At 42.5% G+C, this 20939-nt stretch overlaps 1 protein-coding gene across 2 annotated transcripts in view; it reads right to left on the reverse strand.

Moving 5' to 3' along the window:
- Positions 1-802: 802 nt before the first annotated feature.
- Positions 803-20939, reverse strand: part of SMPD3 (sphingomyelin phosphodiesterase 3) — a 105108-nt gene continuing 84971 nt past the window's right edge. For both annotated transcript variants that reach the window (XM_064723015.1, XM_064723016.1), the window contains exons 4-8: positions 16749-16904; positions 12676-12765; positions 11595-11658; positions 6171-6333; positions 803-5354 (exon numbers count right to left, since the gene is read on the reverse strand). In XM_064723015.1, the coding sequence (XP_064579085.1) occupies positions 5253-5354; positions 6171-6333; positions 11595-11658; positions 12676-12765; positions 16749-16904 (575 nt within the window). In that variant the 3' untranslated portion in view covers positions 803-5252. The remainder of the gene's footprint in view (positions 5355-6170; positions 6334-11594; positions 11659-12675; positions 12766-16748; positions 16905-20939) is intronic.

Below are 20939 nucleotides of genomic sequence, written 5' to 3' on the forward strand. Positions count from 1 at the left end.
TCATAATAACCAACTGCAGCAATGGGAAAATAGGTCAGGCATTGCAAGAGAGGCAGTCTAGGAATCTACCACTGGAAAATCAAGTCTGTCAAAGTATAATGCAGTGGTAGCATCAGAATGCAGACAAAAATCACCTGTGCAGCAATGGAGAAAGCTGCAGAAAATCATCTCCAACGTCCTGTCTCACAGGATGGGGTGGTGCCTTCCTGAGGCAATGACAAGAGACTTGTGCACTGTCCTTTTTCTTACTCATTTGCATGAAATCCACTGATTTCATCCTTTCTGCTTGTGGAAAAAATAAATTCTTCACAGAGGGGCTCCCTACTGGCTTTTATGGGAGCGTTTGGGAAGACTAAACCAGTTAAATGGATTCTTTTCTCTTGACATTGTTCTGTTAAATCAGCAGTAGTACAGGGGGTGTGATGTGTGTTTTTTATCTTTGGCTGGAGAGCACAGGGATGAAAAGCTGCTCTCCCTGAGCTCAGGGGCTGTTGTGGTGCCCAGCCTGTTCTGCCAGGCTCCAGGGCAGGGCTTGTCCCTAGAGCAGGGACATGGTGTGAGATGCACAGGGAATGCTCTGCAGGAAGGCTGCACCCCTGCAAAACTGCTCAGGGGCTCTTGGGGCAGTGGGGGGAGTTAAAAGGACTAATTTCTTTCACCCAGTGTTTTGTGCAAGTTCACTACAACAGGTGTGGCACTGTGAGCTGCACTTGACCCACCCACCAGACTGTGATCTGGAGTCAGATCTGTGTTGGTGACATGAGACTCCACATCGCAAAACCAGAGAAAGTGACAGCACAGAATCATTTGAGCCTTGAAATTTTATTATCTTGTTTGCATCAACCAGTTATTCCTTTCAGCACCAATAAAAGACAAAAACCCCTCCATATTGTTTAAAATACCTTGTTTTTATCAGGTCTGTGATTGTGGTTTTCTTGCAGGTAAAGAAACCAATGAAAATATTTAAATTTTTCCTTTTTTTTTAATACATTTATAACAAAATGTCAGAAGGTGTGTGCTTACCATATAAAAACATTAGGTTCCAGAAGGATACAATACCGAAAAATCATTGAAATAAAAAAAGGTTATTCTTATTACAGGACTTCTAAACCTCAGCAATAATACAAGTCTTTAAAAGCATCAAGATTATATTTAAAACAAAATGCCATGGAAAAGTGAGACCTTCAGTAACAATTTGACCCTCATAATGGATAAAATTGGGAGGTTCTCAAAGTGCTTGAATTGTATTTCTGTCCTCATCCTGTAGTGCCAGGATGAGGCAAAACTGTTTCATTTCTGAGCTGATGATATGTGGTGACACTGCTGTGCTGCTGTGTGAGCCAGGGTAGCTCACACACCAAACTGGGGACAGTCACATTGGCTTCACCTGACCACCAAACAAAGGCCATTGAAAAAAAATCCTCATTGGAACTGGATGTTCCTTAAATCTTACTGTCTCACCCAACAAGTAGGCCTGAGGGTCTAGCCAGACCAACTGAGGGTGTTTTTGGGATAAAACTGTCATGATACTGGCACAAGGCAGGTGAGCTCCCTCTGCAGCCAGCAGGACACACCTTTGGGGCTCAGGCTTCTCCTGGAGCTGGGCTCTGGTGGTTTCCGTTTGGGGGCTTTAGGCAGCTGCTGCCAAGTGTCCAGGCTGGGATGGAGTAAAACTGGGCACCACTGGAATAAGTCAAATGCCTTTCCCCAGCATGAGGCTGGGGGTGCCTCCCTGGGCTCAGTGCCCCCATCTCTAGGGTGCATTTTTGAAGTGATCTAAAGTTACCAACTTTGTCAAGACCTGACACCTTCAAAACTCCTGGAAATGCTTGGTTTTCTACTGTGCTCCTTGGGCCTTTTGTTCACTTGTTCTAGAAGTGCTGTTGTAAAATGCAAACTGAACATGAGAAACAGAAAATGTTATCTAGCTTTTATAAAAAGATATCATCTGCAGTATCCCTGGTGAGGGGCAGGTATTAACCAAGCATAGTCTTATCAGTCACTCCTTGAAGATGCCTGAAATCCCAGTACAAAGTGGGATAAGCATAGTAGAGTAAGCTTAACTTGATTTCTTATAATAGTCTACTTATAAATTGAGTCATGCTACCCATAAGCAAAGTAGGATTGACATCTGAAAAAGCTTTCCAGGGTTTGTTCTCCTGGGTGTGGTCTCTTTACCCCCAGCCCTGCCCCCAAAAATTTTTTTAATGCAAATATTTTATTCTATAGTGTTTGCCTAAGGCCTGTGATGGTTGCTATTGTGCCAGTACAGGCATTGTCTGGGTGGATTCTCTGTGGGCTGTTGGATGGAGCTGTGGTGGCTGGAGTGGTGTAGGCAAAACTCATTTTTCTCCTGGAGGTCACTGTCGTGGAAGGGGAAGCCTGCTCATTCCAGCTCACTGCTACAGACACTCTCTGACCCCTGCAAGCACTGCCAAGGCAGCAGAAGGCACAGGATCCATGCAAAAACCAAGGAGCATCTGCACAGTGGTGCCACAACGCTGAAACCCCCAGCATCCCTCCCTTGCAAAGCCACATCCCCAAGACAGCAAATTAGAACTACTCACACTGGTTAAATGTGTGTGTATTGTGTAAGAGAGCATTTTACAACTAGCCAGTTCTTGAGCACTGAGGAACTAGGAACATCAAAATCTAAAACAGTTTACTTCAAATTTGAAAAACACATTTCTCAGCATGTCTCAAAAAGTTGATGAAAGTGGCTGATTTTTCAGTCAGCACAAAGCCACAGAACACATTTTAAAGTAATTTAGACCATGATAGTTTTACTGTAAATAATGTAACATTGTTTGGCAGTAGTTTTATGTTTGTATCCCACACAGTGTCAAATTCAGCTCCTGCAACTGATACTTGGTGAAATTGATATCAAATTTTAATTTACATTGTTAGGAAAACTATTAAAAATACTGTACCTTGTAGTTAGTCTTACTACTGAGAAATATCTGCTGGACAGCACACAAATTGCTACTGGTACTGTTTGGGTTTTTTAAAAAAGATTAATAAAATACAAGCAAGGTAGAAAACAGGATTAAAAAGCATTGGTTTGGGTACAAGTTTTTCTGAATTGACTGGAGCAATAAGAAACCCGAAAAACACATTGCACATATGTGCACCCTCTGTATAAAGACAGACATACAAAGTGGGAAACTGGTGGTGCACTGGGGTAGTACACTAAAGTCTCTGATTCTGTAAACTTGAATTCCTAATTTTATAAAAAGGGGAGCTGAGTCTGGTTCCATTTTTGAGTCCCCATGGGTTACACTTCACACTACCCCATGGTTTGGCACAGTACACTTTTAAGAGGCAGTCTCTGCTGAAGGAACCCCAGGACTGGAAAACGAGGCATAAAATGAGTCAAGACCAGGTGCAGAGGGAGAGTGTGAGCAGTGGCCTTGCTGCCTCCTTGGAATTAGCCAATACTCTTAGTCCTGTACTCTCACGACTACTACGAGTTTCTCTATTTGCAAAATCAGATCTAAGTACAAGTTCTGTTGGTTACTGTAGCTAACTAAGCAAGTACCAGAAGCTGTGCAGACTGAGATTTCTAATTTAGATCTATTCTGATTTAGCTCAAGCTGATTCACAGCAAGTGTAAACTAAACCAAAACAAGAGCATCCTCAGGAGTTTGTGGGCAGCATAACTAAAACAGGTTACTTAATGGAGTACATCTAATATTGGGTTAACTCTTCTTAACACAGGGGATTTGTAATGCAAGAGGAAATAAAACTAAACTAGAACAGGAAATAGGCAGAACAAACTAAGTGAGGGTTAAAAGAGAAGGGGTTTCATTGTTCTCCCAACAACAAAAACCCTCTGAAATTAAATCCCTAAAAAATGCCAAGTCTCATTATGGACCTGATTCTCAGGTTTTCATTATTTTTAAGGTTACAGAGGCTGGGTAGGTCAGGTCATGGGGACAAGATGGCAGAGGGGAGCCCCACATTTGAAGAGCTTTAATGGAAAGAACTATGATTCGGGTGGCAAGACCCCCATTCAAGTCTGTGGGTGCTTAACAAATGGAGAATCGTGTCTCACAGACATCAAAACAGCCTCTGTTCTTGGGAAGCAGTTACCTAAGGCCAAGAGTCACAGTTCTATTCTCTACTCTCCTTCTGGCCACGTTCCACTTCCCCTTTAAGTGTACTGATTCCTTTAGAAAATGGTCAGGTTATTCTGCCTTATCAATCATACACTGTTCTACACCTTTTCTCCCCCCAAATGTCACTTATGTTTATTTTTACTCTATATCTAGCATGCATTTTACAATTCATTTCCCACTTACCCTTTCTAGCTAAGGCAGAATGTTGGCTCTGGTGTTACCAATGGTACTACAGGAATCTATTCACTCTACTGTAACATACATATCCCATACCATAATTCAGAACTGTCCCACACATGGGAAAGAAAAGACATTACAGGGAAACTATTTCTTCTTAAGGGAATAGGTTGCATTTAGAAAGCTGAAGGCCTGATTCTGGAGTCATCATTCAGACAAAAGAGTTCATAATTTCAGTGGGAACACAGCTGCAATAAGGGTGGGACTGTGTTCTTGAAGTCTCGATTCCAAATCTTTTAATTATCCTTCAATCAGACAGGAAGACACCGGTCTGCAAATTGAAGAGAGCTGTTTGGTTTAAGGTCTACCTGTACTGACAGAAGGGTTTCCAGTCCCAGGAGGCTCTGGCTGGGCCTGCTTTGTGCCCTCCCTTGCCTGCTGCCAGGTTCCTCTGCCCGGTTCCTCCCGTGCATGCAGTGCGGGCGCATGCGGCTGCTGCGAGCACGAACTACGACTGTCACAGGCTAAAGAAAGAGAAAAAGCTGCAGCTTTGTAGTTAGACAAAGAAATGATGCAAAAAACCATTGAGCAGCACTAACTCACAGACTAAGTACAAACTAAATTGTGCTATATATTAGTATAAAAACATGTTTTAGTAAGAATGGCACTGGTTCAGAAGGAATTAGGACTTCCATCTCGGTTCCGTTCGGTCCACAGTGAAAGCTTTGTAGTACAGGCCTGCCCTGTTGCCTGAGCCACTTGTGACAGTGGCTTTTGGCCACAGCCCCTTCCATTTCTTCCCTTTTTAGATCCACATTGTTGGTACTTTCTGGGAGTAGCCCAGGTCAGGTCTGGTCATCTTTCCTAACGTGGCACCAGAATAGTTCATTCTTATCCTCTGATATTTTTGAAATATCATTCATGTTTCCCTCTTTAATCTCTCTGAGCTGGTTGGTTTTAGGGGTCATCCTCTCCTGTAGACACCATGAGACGCATTGCTACTGGAAGGTGGTCGGTCAGGCCTGCCAGCTGGGTGATAAAGCTGAACTCTTCCACTTCCTGCAGAAGGAGAACAAAAGATAAGGAGCTGAAAAATCAGTCTGTCATTCCACACATCAGAGCTCAGCCTCTTTGAACTACCTTGGTGTATTGTAGAGGTGTGGGAGCTCCCCTGGTTTGGCTGGATTTGTGGGGAGCTGCCACTCAGGGCATGGCAGTGATGCAGAGGGTGAGGGAGCCACTCATGCAGCTGAGCTGCTCTGGATGAAATCTGTAGGGCCTTTCCATTTACAGTAACATCTCTGTTGTTCCACACAGACTCCTCTGCAGTGCTGCAGTAGGTGATCCATGTGCAGGGTATGGTAAATGGATGTGGATGAGCTCCTTGTTTTCATCATGGAACTCTGTAAGGCAAGGCCTCACACTAGGAAGCAGACTGCATCCTACAAGTTCTCCCTCTGGGTACTCCCTCATGTTAGCTTCTCCCCACATACTACAGAGTTGTAACTTAGGCAGGTTTACATAGGCATAAAAGAACATCCAAACACTTGAAAACATTAAAAAATGTTCAGATTGCAGGCACAGGAAAAGCATCAGGAAAAACAGTTAGGCAAAAGCTTAAAAGGAGTGGAAATCAAGGTTGGTTGGCTGTTTTAGAAGAGCAGTACATCTACCAGTGCTGCTGCTGGAATCCTCAAACTCAACTTCGTTATGTAGTAGCTTTACAAACATGTTACCTGCATGCAGAAGTGGAAAATAGCAAAGCAGCAGGTCCTCCCAGGAGTATGGGTGTTAATCCAAGCAGAACAGGCTGCAGTGCCATTCAGAGAAGTGTGTTGTGCAAGTTACAGCATTTTTGGCAGCTCTGAAACTCACCACTTTCCACTCCAGGTAGAGACCTTCCTCTGTGTAGAGCATATAGTCAATCCTCCTCCCATTTCCCTTCAGTGATGCCTTCCTCCCCTTCTGACTGGAACCATGGTTCTTGCTGGTGGGATAGACCAAGTATCCTTTCCTTCCTTCTTCACTTTCCAGCACCCTGTTTCATTAAGAAAACAAACAAAGCAAGTTTTAATGTTTAAATGTTTGCTCATCCTGTCCATTTATGCCTTACCCCAGGGCCTCTCTAAATCCCTGGTAAGGACAATCCCAAAGGACTGTTAAAGCTGTAAAGCACATCTTTTTCCAAATGTGGTTTCCAGTGTGAGGCTGCTCTAACTGCTGACAGTGCTCATGGCAGGCTTGGTATCACTGGTGCTGCCCTGGAGCTCCCTTGAAGCCAGGAGAGCAAACACTGAGAGAGGAGCCTGCTATCAGTGCTATAAGGCTGCTCACAGCCCCTCTGTTGATTTCCAGTGTTGCTGACACTGGCAGAGGAGGAAGTTGTTTCCTGGATTGTTTTGTTTGTATCAAACCTGAGCACTTTGATACAAACCTTTCCATTCTGATCAGACCAACTCCTGAAATTACAGCATCCAGCCCTACAGACGGGATGGTTTGCAGGAACCCACATCTGGGCACATGGTGGGTGGTTTTGAGCAGGTTTCAGCATCAGATTACTGTGTCTTGCACCCCAAGCCCTTCCTTCACTAGAAATAACAGCCTAATTTGCTTGATTCCTGTCAGTGACACTGCAGACTCCTCCACATCAGGAGTTACTCAGCAGGTGTGCTAGCACTGCCCTCCCACCTTGCAAGGAGATTTCCCAGCCCAAGGCCACATACAGAAGCACTCAAAACTGAGAATTGGTTTTCTAGGTACCAATCTTGTGTTCCAGGAAATAAGATGCTGCTCTCCCATTAAAATACTTATTTTGGGTGTTTAAACATTACCTGTAGGCTTTAAACAGAAGACTATCAAGGCCCTGAGCAACTCAATCTAACTTTGAACTGAGCCCAGCTTCAAACATGACCTTGGACCACGTACCTCACAAGGGTCCCTAGCACTCTGTTCTTACAGTAATCCTGTGCTGTTCTGGGCTGTTCTGCTGTTGTGTTGGACTTTGAGGGAAACTTGTTTCACCCTCCTGTGTTCTATTTCAGAGCTCTGCCAAAGGAGCACTGAGAGGAACAGCCCCAACCATGCGAGCAAAGCTGGAATGGGACCCACCCGTGCTGGGGATTGTGCCCAGGTGACATCAAGTCCAGCACAGGTGAGTGCACAGCCCACACAGACAGGGGCTGCTCTGGTTTTGCTGTATCTGCCTTAAAACATAAACCTTCAAAAGCACCTCCTCAAAAATCTCCTTCTTTACTCACCTGCCCCAGCCTGAGCTCAGGGCTCTGTGCTTTCCCTTGCAAGGGCTGATTTTGCCATTAAGCTGCATCACCAACTGCTGCAGGAGAAACACTGAGCCATGAGCTTGGCTCCTTGCAGGCACAAAACCTCTAATTTCACCTTGGAGAAAAATAAGATCTTTTTGATCACCCAGTTCTTAAGACTTGACTTGGATGGGTTTTGTGGGGCTGGGTTCAGGAATTTTTCTAATGCAGACATGTGGGAGTACAGAATGGAGGAAAAACAAGGGACAAGCACTTGTGGTATGTTTTAATGTGTGAGATTCAGATGGTTGCTTTGTCAGATTTTGGGATATTGGAAGGACCTGATTGGTGGCAGAGGGGACCCAGCACTGGCTACAGCTGATCGGGTCTCAGTAGTGTTATAATCTCTAAGTTTGGGTGAATTGGTACATTTAAAGGTGCATTTTTTTGTGCTGCAGCAGATAACAATGACAAAACTGATCATGTAGTCATCTGCTCAGAACTTTTCTTAACTCCTCTTCGGACTTAGGGAGGCATTGAAGGTTCTTAGAGCTTACTGTAATCAGTTTATGAAAGTAAACTTTCTTTTGTGTGTTACTTTGCTTTAATAATAACTCACATTTAATTAGCTTATTGTCTGCACCCCATTTTGATTCTCCAAAGAGCTCTTGCAAATGATTCACTTCCTTAGATTGTTTTTCTAGGTTCAAGGAAGCAAGTTCTTTGATGGTACTGACCTGTTTCAAAAATTGTATTTATATTTGGCAAAGCTAATTAAGTAACAAACTAGAAGAAACTGCTGATTAGCTCTGCAGCACTACTGCAAAAAAAAATTCTTATTTGCATGAGTTTAAGACATGAATTTGTTTCAGCTTCAGTTGTCTTTTGAAAAGTCTCTGAGTGCTGGGTATTCACTTAACTGCACATGTGCTGGTTGAAGGGAAATATTAATTTCAAATACACAGGGGAGGCAAATTGTGAATGTGCATGCATGTGCTGCTGCTGAGAACTTGCTCCTCTCTGTGCACAGGGGTTTGCTGTTTGTCTCTCCAGGACAGCTGGCTCAGCCATGCTGGCAGTTAAACCCTGACAAACTGAGGGAACATTTCTAATCATGACTGAGCACACCTAAACCTCAATTTTATCAGAATAACTGTCTTGATTCATAGGATACAAAGCAAGGCAGAACGAAATAATTGTAACTTTGTTTTCCCCTAGCAGGATTTCAGTCCCAGGTACCCCAGAGCTGGAGAGAGAAAGCTCCATCCCTCTGTTGGTTCCTTGTGTGGAGCTGATTCAGCTGCAGCCAAGGAGTACCAAGAGCAGTGACTGCAAGGGAGCCACAAAGCAAAACTCCCCATCCCAGACCTCGAGGGACCAGCTCTCATTCTGGCCAGAGGCACCTGAGCTGAGGAAGACTTTTCTCACTGGTATTGAAGCATTTAGCCCAGAACTGGGAGCCCCTGACCAGCAAAAATTGCATTTAAATTTTTCCTTAGCTGTGCTGGAATGTGTTCTCTTAGATCTGCCTCTGGTCAGGATTCAGAGATAAAACTGGCTTTATTCCAGGACTTAAACATGACAATCATCTCTGTGAGATGGGATTATTTGTGTGCATTTCTTGAAGCCTTTCTGAGCAGAAGCTTGTGTGGCATCCAGGACTGTGGCAGGGCCCCGTTATTATTATATCTAACTAATTAATTGTTTGATAATTATAAATGACTTGCTTATTACTTGTACCAAGTCTTTTGTTCTACTTTGATGTTTTGCATACACTGTGCTTAACTCAAAAGACATAGTTAAGAATGAGTTCTGCTGCTTTTATGGCCTATTTATTTTAGTAATGTGAAATAGCTAATTTTATTTATAAACCAGAGAAGAGTGCTGATGAAGAAATAATTCTCTGGGTAGCTGACATTGCCAATCTAAATGTCTGTAAAGCTTTATCAAGGTTTATTATGGAAAAATTTGAGAATGGATCGATTCTAGGCAGTACCCTGCTTTGCTGTGTATATGAACAATACTTGTTAGCTAGATAGTGCCCCCCAGCCACTGTGCTACTTAACATTTAAATGTCTTTAAAGCCCAGATTCCATTAATTGCTTTACATTTCCTGGAATTTCCTTGCACATTCCCTGTTTGCCAGTCCATTGCAGAGACAGCAGGACAGGCTCCCTCAGCCTCTCATGGAAACCATGGCTCTGCAATACATGAGCCCTCCACAAATGCACCCATGCAGAGCCCTGTGTCCCTGCAGAGCTGCAGAAACAGCCAGGGGGATTTACAGTCTCACAGAGGTTATTCCATCAGTGCAAGAGAACTATAACACATTGCAGGAAATTGAAAGCCAACTTAGCAGGCAGGAAGCCTTATGTGTATTCTGCTCCCAGCACTCAAGGCTATTTTTCAGTTGTCACAGCCAGAGGTGCTGTGCATGCCCAGAGGCAGCAGAAGTAATATTCTTAATTTGTTATTGATTATTTGATGGCTCCCTATTTAATCAGTCATGTATTTGTCAGTGGAACAGAACTGCTGAACACCAGTAACTCTTCAGGGAATAAAACATAATAACCCAAAAGGAGTTTTGTGACACATTGTCTGAAAAGGCCACTTTGAAACACAGGGTTTGTCTGGGCTTTGGTTTGGTTTGGTTTTCTTAGGAGATGAAGTGGGTTAGGTTTTGTTTTGGTGTTTTTAAACGCTCCAAACCTGCTCTTGGAGGCATAAGATATAATGTTATATCCATATATATTTACATTAGCAAACTTGATTGTAGAGCCAAATTACCTTATTTTTGCTTTCCAGAGATCCCTTTCACATGTACTAAAGTTATGTTTTTAATGTGTGAATAGAAATTTCTGGAAAATTTGTAATGTCTCAAATGTGCAAAGCAGAATTCACTGTACAAAAAATTTATTTTGGATGTAAACTAAAGCCAGACCTGATGCCTAGAATTCCATTTCTTTTTCAAAACTGAAAGAAAACTTCAGGGTGTAGCCTCACTTAATGCATTCAATGAAGTGTCCATCTTTGCCATGAGGTGTACTGTGCTTGATGAGTAATTACATCAACCTCCTATAATGTGCCATTTCCATTATGTCTGTCAACAGAAACATCTGGATTGACTTCTTAATTTAAATAACTTTAACTCTGGAACATATTTTGGTAATGCATAGTTAGAACATCTTTTATAGTTAGTCATGATGCTGAGGTATTTATTTATTACAGTGAACTTGCCTTCGTGGTAGAGAAGGTGACAAAAGGATTGCCACATTAATTAAGTGCTACTCTAAAATGTACAAAGCTTATTAATTTCTCTCCACTGGCATATTATTTAACAAACAGGTATTCAAGAGATTTATCTTAAGACTTCTGTAAATTAATTTTTTTTGTATTTTTCATAACTCCCCTTTCAAACCACAGACACCTGTTTCTCAATATCAAACACTCCTTAGAGGTTTGATGCACTAGTATCACTGGAAGATCCTGAGCCACATTTTTAGTTCTGTCTGCTGTGCAGCTAAATTCCTGTCTGTATTTGTGAGCTGGTGTTTCAGGTGTATTGAACTCTGCAGTGAATGGGAACTCAGGAGTTGCTGGGCTGGGGGGAGGATGTTTTAAACTTTGTGGGGTTTTTATTTGAGGAAAACCACATTTCCTTTTTGCTGCCCTTTGCAGTGACCTCAGAACTGGCTGCCTGCAGACACTTTCAGACAAGCTGTCCATGCTCTCTTTTTGGAGTGCTTGGAGTTCCTTGTGCCATGGGCCTGCCCAGGTAGGACCAGCTCTGGAGACAAACAGACACTTCCTGCAGCTCTCTCATCTTTCCACCCGCTGAATCCAACCCTATTTGACCTAGAGAATCAGCCCCTTTTATCCTCTTCCGCAAACATCCCTGGGTAAAAATTGGATTATTTGTTTTGTTTTCAGTCCATAAAGTACCTCTCAGTCTGAACATCTGAAATGTTAAACAGCAAGCAATGAACTTGCTTTTTACAGAACTGTCTAAAAAGATGTGGAAAGGTTAGGAATTGCATACTTCTGTAGGTTATCTGGGGTGCACACTTCTTCATCATATAATCCTTCAGGATCCAGCAGGGTACCTGTGAACAGAAAGGGAGATGTGAGTGTCCCAGCACAGCTCCTGGATGTGCCTCTTGGGCAGCTTGCAGAGGCGCAGGTGTGTGGGGCAGAGGGGACTGCTCTGACAGCAGTGTGTTCACTTCTCCCTCCAGACCTCCCTGCTGCCTGACACCTTGCACATATCTCCACACTTCCACTTTCTCAGCCCCCATGACTCTAATTTGTTTTTCTCCTACCACAGAGTAAAACCCCATTATTAAAAAGTTCTACTTAACTTTAGTACCTTCACAGTTATTAAAGCTCCTCTGGGGAAAGTAATAATTCCTGCTCTAAAACTTCAGTGAGTTCAACCGAGTCTCACCAGGTATTAATATCTCAGAGTTCCAGGAAATCTTTTGTAATACAAACCTTACAAATTCATGGAGTTGGTTTGCTTTGTTACATCCTCACTATTTATTGAGCACTCTGGAACACTCTGAGCAGAAGCTGCAGGCTTTCACTGCATGCATAAAGTACAGAAACAATAAATTGGCTACCTTCCCCTCCAAGTAATCTAGAGATTGTTTTTAAAGTAGAACATTTGGGGAAGGCATTCAGGTAGCTTGATGCATTCAGTGCTTGATGCACTTCTAGAATGTGGAATGCAGTTCCAGATCTCTGTTTGGTGCTTAATTTCATCATGAGTTTATTGTTCAAGTCGTAATTTATGTAAAGAATCCATATAAATATAATTCTAAATGATATGCATTATTATATATATTATGTATTATTATATATATTATTTAATAATATATTATATTATTATATTATATTATGTTATATTTTTATATTATATATTTATTTATTTATTTATTTATTTTATTTATTTATTTATTTATATTATATTTATTTATATTATTTATTTATTATATTTTTATAAATATTTGTCCCCCACCAAACCCTCGGTGCTGGTCAGCTGAAGCAGCAGCAGCTGCTCGGGGCAGGCTGTGGGTGGCAGAATGGAGTCATTCCCACACTGAGAGCTGGAGAACTCTTACCGATTGCCCAAGGCTTGTCCTCCCCAGGACCAACTCGACACGGGTCTTTGTAGTGTGTAAACAGAGAGTGCTGTTGCTCCAGCTTGTCCTCTGCAGGGAAAGAACAAGCCCACGAAAAGGCACATCAGCTCCTGGTTATGAACCTGTGCACAGCTCTGTGTTCTGACACAAAAGCAACACCAAGCCCTCGTTTTTCCTCAGTAGGAGAATCCTAAATACAAAGGTTTGATTTGAGTCACTTCAGCCACAGCTTTACTGCACAGCAGGGTCTTGCCTCTGTCAGAAATTCCAGCAAATGCTTGCCATTAATAGTGCTTTCCTGTGCTTTCTTACAAAGTCTTTTCAGTGGAAGGTATTTTTGGAGTTTTCAGCTCTAAGCTGAAGTGAGTTTTTCAGTGATTCTCCTCCCTCTGCCACTGCCATTGTTTGCTTACACAGTACAAAACTCTTGTTGAGATGGAACACCCAGAGGAGAGCTGGGCTGGCTTCCCAATGGCAAAGGAAATGCCTGTTTAGGGGCATATTCACACATCTCAGTACGTTTGAAGATAAAACCTTTTGCTTTCTTTGCTTCAGAAGAATTCACTGACTGAATGTTTTCCAAGCTGTAGCAGATCAGAGAAAGGACAGGCAATTGATAATTTGCTTGGGATGTTATCTGCAGCATTAAAGCCATTCTAAACATAATCAGCATGACTATCAAACTTTAAATTAAATTCTTCCTAGCAGCTACTGTGCTCCTTTGAAAGCATTGAAAGCACATCAAGCTCCTGGGATCACTTGGTAAGAAATCCCACAAAATTGCACATACCAGCATTTCAGAGCCTGAGCAAACCAGCAGGTTCCAGTTCTGTGAGTGCTGCTTATCAACACCATCACCATATCTGGGCAAGAAACTGGAACCTGAAAGTGCCAATGGCTACAATCCTACTCTTAAATGGCAAAGAAAATGCAACCAGCTCCTGAAAACTTCCTCACAGCACTTACAGCTTTTACAAGGCTAAAACATCTTAGCAACACTTCAAGGGTCTCTCTTGGGAGAATATTCACCTGAGTTTGGAGCTGCTGCTGTTGTGAAAATGGGAAATAAAGTCCAAAACACAACTCTGAATGTGAGCTGTGTCTTTTAGACAGAGCCCAGCTCACACACCAAGGATCCCATGAAATCTCCTCGTGTAAAATGCTGCTCTTGCCAAGGAAGGAGCTGCTGATCTCTTGCTGAACAAAAAGCTGGAGTGAAGCAGTGCTGTGCTCACAGCTGTTGGCTCGTTTGCCATTTTGTTATTCAGTCTTTAGTTCAGCTGACTGACAGTTCATCTGGCTCATTACATCTTCCCAGCCAGCTCTCAGTCTTGACAACACCCTCAGAACTGCAAGGAGATGAAAAACTAATTTTTCAGGGAATCTTGAACTTGTAGCAGATGATTGGAAGATTGACCTTCCCTAAGTTCTGCCACGTGGGCAATTGTTCACACAGAGAATTGTTCTTTCTGTCTGAGCAGCCAATTGGTTTGTTTAATGTTTATGAAAAAGTAGAAGATTAAATCTTTGCCATTTTTCATTTCTCCCAGTTTTCCCTTGTTGTATCATATGTCTACAGTATCTTCCTCAAAACCAAGATAGATTAAAAAATATTAATTTACAACTGTGGGATTGACCATGACAAGTTACAGCTGGTGACACAAAACTTTGCCCATCTGATTGGAAGGCTTTGTTTCTTATTCTAAAAGGTTTAAAAACATCATAGACCTTTACACAAGTCAGTTGAAAGCAACTTAAGGAACTTTCTGATAGCAGTAAGGAACTTTCTGATAACATTCCCACTAAGTGTGAATTCCCTGTGCAAATGTTGCCATAATGTTCTGTAAAACTGAGTTGCAGAAAATTTGTCATAAGCATAAGGTCACTCATGGACCTAAAGATCTTTGAAAACTGTACTGTCAATATAACTAAGAATAGAAGCTTGGTATTCACTGAAACATTAATTAGCTGTTGTATCAGTCTGTGGAGTAGGGAGGGATTCAGAAAATCACAAAGAGAATTACAGGAAGCTAATTATTGCTTTAAAAAAACTTATACTCAATTAACCTATAATGCTAGCAAATGTCCCTAAAACAATGAGTAATGTAAAAAGGGAGGAGAGAACTTTAAAACATTGCATTAATCTTGCTTAGTACATATGGAAAGAAAGCAATCTGAAAATAATAAAAAAAAATAATAGCCAGCTTCATTCCAGTTTCCAGGCTGGGTGCATTTTAAAGGGGAGGGTGATGAAAATAAGCATCAGAGATAGCAAAGATAAAATTAATTTTTATAACCCATTTTTCAATCCTCTGTAGCAGTAGTTGCAATGTTTACAGCTATTATTTGCAAAAGCAAATTGTTATTTTTGCTTTGTCATGAAAAAGACAGCTCAGAATTGCATTAATTATGCTCTGTGCTTCTTGTGAAAGATCTTGGGTAGAGTGCCAACACTTCTCAGGTGGAGAGTCCTGACCATATGTTCTACCTCACAGCTCACTCCAGTCTCTCTCCTCGTGCTGCAGAGCCCATTCACTCCCCATTTGTGATGGGACTGGGCAGGCTCCCATTTGGTTTGCAGCAGCTTGTTCATTTCCTTGATGGACACCTTTGCCTCCAGGCCACTCCATGCAGACAACAGTGAAAATGAACTGAAATGCTCAGACCACAGCAGATCTGTCTGTCTGTCTGTCTGTGTCCCAGCCCCTGCCTGCCCTGCCCAGCCCTGCTGCAGCTCCTCAGCCTTGGGCACAGGAAGAGCTGCTATTGACCATTTCCTTCCTGGATTCCCCCAAAACCTCACCACCTCTGCTGAATTGTTCTATCCCCTAAGATGTGTTTGTCTGACTGCAGCCTTGTGCAGCCACTGCCACCCACTGCTCCCCTCAGCAGTGACCATTCTGAGTTCACTTTGGAGCCAAAGTTGTGATGGATTCCCTGTTTGTCCATATGAGCTAGAAACAAGTGAGAGAAGGGCTGGTGTTTGGCTGGTGGTCTTTTCTACCAAACTTTGCTAAAATCCTCCATTTCACGTGTCTGATACAAGTAATGAGATTATAGACTACACTCTGGGGTTTTTAGCTCAGACAATGGTTATAAAAACCACCGAATCCACTGGGTGCTGTTGGCCTATTCACCTGTCCATCCACAAACCCTGCTCTGAGCTGCTGAATCCCTGTGGGTGCTGCAGCCTGATGTACCTGGGCAGTGCCCTGTGCTGATCCTGTTCCTGTGCCTGCCCTGTGCTCTCTCTGTGTGACATTTCAGCCCCAGCCTCTGATCCATGTGGCAGCTCCAGCCCAGCAGGGAGCTCTGCTGGGTGCCTGAGCTGGACAGACCAGGGAGGCACAGAGGATGCAGACAAAACACTCTGCACTCCACATTGGCAATTTAACTGTTGCATCGTATAATATTCATGTTTGGAAAAAGCTTCCGTCTCTGTGAGCTCACCACCCATTCATTATGGTTTTGTGGATTTCTTTTTCTAGTACCCTCAGCATCCAATTAAAAGAAAAAAACAAATTTCTTAAAATAAAGAAAACTCAAAAGGACATAGCATCAGTTAATTTTTTTCCAAGACTGATTTAGCAAAGTTGAATTCTCTCCACAGCATTAGTCTCCTATGTCTGCATATATGTACTACCAAATTATTTTTAAGTGCATGAATTTACTGCTTTTTCTCCACAAAAATCCCATACATGTCTCTCCCAGTAACTAAAACTGTTCAACAGTAAATGTCTATCTACCTAATTCAAAACTAAACCACTGGATCTGTCCTCATTATTGCTACCACTAGTCACAAATTATTGCTTTGTGCCTTAAAACCCATCATGCTTAATAATTCCACAGACCTCATGGCATGAGCCAAGGGAGTAGCTCACACTCCAAGCTCATACCTATTTTAGAAGTGTCTGCAGCAATTAAGCTTTTCCTAGCAAAAGGCAGTCATAATTTAGCATATAGTCATATACTGTGTAACCCACAGGGATCAAGAACATTCCTATTCCTTTTCAGGACTGGTAGACACCAGGAAAAGGCAAACCTTGTCTTACCAGAGGAGCAGTTATCAAAGTTGAGATCTCCACAGAGCACATCAAACGCCACCAGCTCCTCTGGATTGGCTGTACTGGAGGAGGAGGTAGATTTTCTGAATTCAGACAGCCAATCTTGAAGCATATCCAGTTGCTCACATCGAACAGTTGTGTCTCCTGTAGCAAACAAACAACAAATCAAGAATAAGACCTCCTGTTAGAATGTTACTCAGCCAGATATGAGTTTCTGAGCTATTGGAGACATCCTGAGAAAAAGGCTGCAAGATAAGAAATGGTGTGGCCAGAAGGGCACTCACAGTGCTGAGCCTGTTGGGAGCTCCATCAGGACTCACTTTTTGGTGATTTGAAGTGTCTCCTTCTGGAACCAGGCACAGCTGAAGAAATGAGAGGATGAGTTCCCTGTGCTGCAGACAACTCCCAAAACAATGATGTTTCTTGTCATAGGAGAATCTGATGCACCATGTTTATAATTAGGAATTCAGAGTTAAAATCCTACTTCAGACAGAACTAGACAGTATGCTCTGGGGTAAATACTTGATCTTGCTTTGCTTTCTAATTTATAAAAAGGAGAAGTTTAGCTTTCAAGTGTAAATAGTAAACACACATCAATGGTACATTCAGCTTACTTATACTGTAATAGTCCATCTGAGCAGGGGTTCTCTTTATGGTCAAGAGGAGATTGCCTGCACTGGAAGTATTTTTTCATATTTTTAAAGGTACATGTTGGAAACAGGTTTAGGTAGGCAGAAATCCAGAAACAGAGAACAAAATTCTTTTTACCAGTTCTGGGGACTTACACCAGGGTGTGCCCTGCTCTGCATGGAAGGGTTGAGATTGATTGGTTGCCAAATGGAACCATCTGACACACAAACCAGCTCTTTAATTACAGCAACTAACCACACTTAACTTCAAGCACATCAGGTGACATGAAGTCTAACAAAAAATTATTCCTGTCTCTCTCTTACAATGATACAGCAAATCATTTTGATGTGGTCAAAGGAGCAGAAACATGCATTCTAGAAACAATTATTTACCATATTGTCTTTCCTTTTATTTTGTTCTCAGTCCCTGGAGTTCACAGCTATAATTTTGCTTGTTTCAGAATTTTATAGATATTTGAAGTCAGAACAACATTTCTTTTCTTCAAAATAAAAGATTTGTTTTCAAATGCCAGAATCAGAAGGAAGAGCAGCAAGCCCAAAATTATTTAGTCTGAATAGAATTTACTTTGACATAATTTACTACTTTGTAAACCTGTTTAGTTATGTATGTCCAGAGCTTCTTTCAGAGGCCACTGTGGAGATGGTGAATGTTTAATTCTGCATCCTTACAGTCTATTAATCACTCATCTCAACTGCAGCTGTCACCAGGACTCTTTAGAGACTTTTAAAAAGTGAGCTGTGCAACATTGGCACTGTCACTGCGTTAGCACACACAGGCTCCAGCCACTAGGGCTTCACCCTCCTACCACTGCTGCCCTGTGAAAGGTTGGAATTTCAACATCATCTTGGGGCAGGGGGGAGCAGGAAGGTGTTAAATCAACAGTTAAATACAAACAGAATCAGAAATGTCCAACCAATGATTATTTGATACGATGCTAAATAATTAAAAGATAAATTGAAAAAACCATGACTAGGGAAAGAGGGTTTAAAGTAGGTTCTGACACTGACTCATCTCTTCAGGCTGGTAATTCCAACAGCAAAAAACTTGATTTTTTTCTTCTGTTTGTGTTACTCCTAACAAACCTTTACCAGCTAGGCTGTAATATAAAAGCAGATGTGTTTCCCAGATCTGTTCCCTAACCTACAGTTTCTAATTACTTGTCCTTCAGGTTCCCATTGTACCCTGCTCACACAGCTTGGGAAAGCCCCTGTAATGACAGCGCAAGGAAGCCCCACAGTGAAGATGGAGCCAAACAAAAGCACAGGAAATAGGTCAGATGGAACAAATGGAGCCTGGAGCAGGTGACACTCACTACAAAAGGTGTGCGTGACTAACAGATCCTTCCTGCTGAGCTAAAGATAGGGTAGAAATCACAGATCCATGGAATGTGTGAGCTGGGAATGTGAAAGGGACCTCTGCAGATCATCCAGCCCAACTCTTCTGCCCAAGCAGGGATCACCTACAGCAAGTTGATCAGGGCCATGTCCAGTCAGGTCTTGAAAATTCCAAAATCTTGCAGATTCCATAACCTCTGGGTAGCCTGTTCTGGAATTTTGTCATCCTGTCAATAAAACCCATTTTCCTGTGTGTAAATGGCGTTTCAGTTTGTGCCCAGTGTGTCCTGTCCCATTGCTGGACCCCAGAGAGGAGAGGCTGCCTCCACCTTCCTTGCACCCTCCCATCAGGTGTTCACACTTGGCCAAGAGCTTTCTCCTCCTGCAGCTGTCCCAGCTTTCTCTTTCCTGGTGAAGCTCATTCAAATTCATGGGCTGTCCTCCTTTTGCAGCATCTGAATCTTCCTCTGCTGTCTCCTTTCCTTAGGCTGTACTTTTTCTGACCTGCCATTGTTTCCTCATAAAGAACTTTTAGGCATGGTGCTTGTTGACAAGAAAGCAGTAAAATCTCATTCCCTACAAAGTCCCAATTTCATAAATTGCTTCATTTTCTAAGAAGTGCTTTTCCATTCCTGAATGGCCAAGGATGTTTCACTCATTTTCTGTGAATTATCCATCTGGCATGGCTTCACCAATTGAGAAATAAAATAACAGGCCCATTACCACATGGGCATAAAACTCAGGCAGCAACCTGTCCCACATCAGCACTAAAAATACAGCAAACCCACTTAAATGAAGCACAAAAAGGTAAAATTCTCCAACAGAAAAATCTTGAGAATAACAAGAGACACAGAGGCAAAATGATGTTGTGTCTGATAAGATGCATTGCTGTTACTAGGAAAGCATTAACTGCATTGTGACATCCACCTCCCTCTGAGGATGCTGAGCCTTGGTAACAGCCCTGCACAGCTTTTAACCTCAGGGCTTGACAGGTAAACCTTGGAGCTCTGGGAACACGACTTCCATCTGTCTTTAGCCAATGTGCACTTGTGACAGCCCAGCAGCCCTGGCTGTCCCCACTAGAGGTCACAGCAGTAATTGCTCTTCAGGGCACTGCTGGGAGCAGGGGCACACAGGCAGCTCCATTTCCAGCACACAGGATGGGATCTCTCTAATGAATGACTTGAATGTAATTGTTTTCTAAGATTAATATTATCCAGCTCACTGCAGCTCTCAGCAGGTACTGCACATATCCACATAGAAGAGTTACAACCCAGACCCCAGTCTCAGCAGCTCCCAATGATCAATAACTTTCGAGATGAAGATAAGTAAACTCATCAGACACCCAAGTAGAAGAGAAGTCAAAGTTGCATCCAGCACACTCAGGGAAACAGTTCAGTAAATACTGACAGGAGAGAACTAGGTAGTAACTCCCAGCAAAGGCTCAACTTCTTAAACATTCAGATAGAATAAGTGATCTGACTGCCACCAGGGATTAGCCAAAGAATACAGATTTGTGCTAATTGCTCTGCACTCTTTTCTTCAGTAACTGGCCTGGAAAAATGCACATAATTGTGTCCTGACGGGTTCCTGCAGTCAGCATTTTTGAGTTCTCTGAAAGCTCCTTTCAGCTTCAAATTCTGTAGAAGGATGAAAGGGTAATATGGGAAACTTCAGCCAGCATAAATAAATACTTCACCTCTGTTCATTGTAGAATAATCATACTTGCCCTTTCCATTCACTTTGAAAACACTTGAGTGAAACCCTGGCTTCAGTCAGAACTCAGGCAAGAATTATGCACTGACTGTTCTATCCTAGTCTGAAAGACACTGGAAGGAGCACTGTGGTTGTAGGACAAAGCACAAGGCCTAGTCACAGGAAATTAAAAAAATCTACTGGAGGCAGTGCAGTATGGGATGTATTGGCAGGGAACCTGGGGAAGAAGAGCAAAAAAAACCTTGCAGAGTGTAGGATGTGAAGCCTAATCACAAGGAAAAGTTGTTTCCAAGTCACAAACCAAAGGCTTCGGTTCAGCTGTGAGACAGGCTGTGTCACAGACCCTGCACTTGTAACACTTAATCCAGGGTAGACTGAGGAAATAAAATAAACCAAAGTAAGAACAAACCACCTAAAACCCAAAGGAACAGAGTCCCCTTTTACTCTGCTGGGCTCCTGCTCAGCTGGGTCAGGTCCC

This window comes from Zonotrichia leucophrys, chromosome 11 (genome assembly GCF_028769735.1).
Source record: "Zonotrichia leucophrys gambelii isolate GWCS_2022_RI chromosome 11, RI_Zleu_2.0, whole genome shotgun sequence".
NCBI lineage: Eukaryota > Metazoa > Chordata > Aves > Passeriformes > Passerellidae > Zonotrichia > Zonotrichia leucophrys.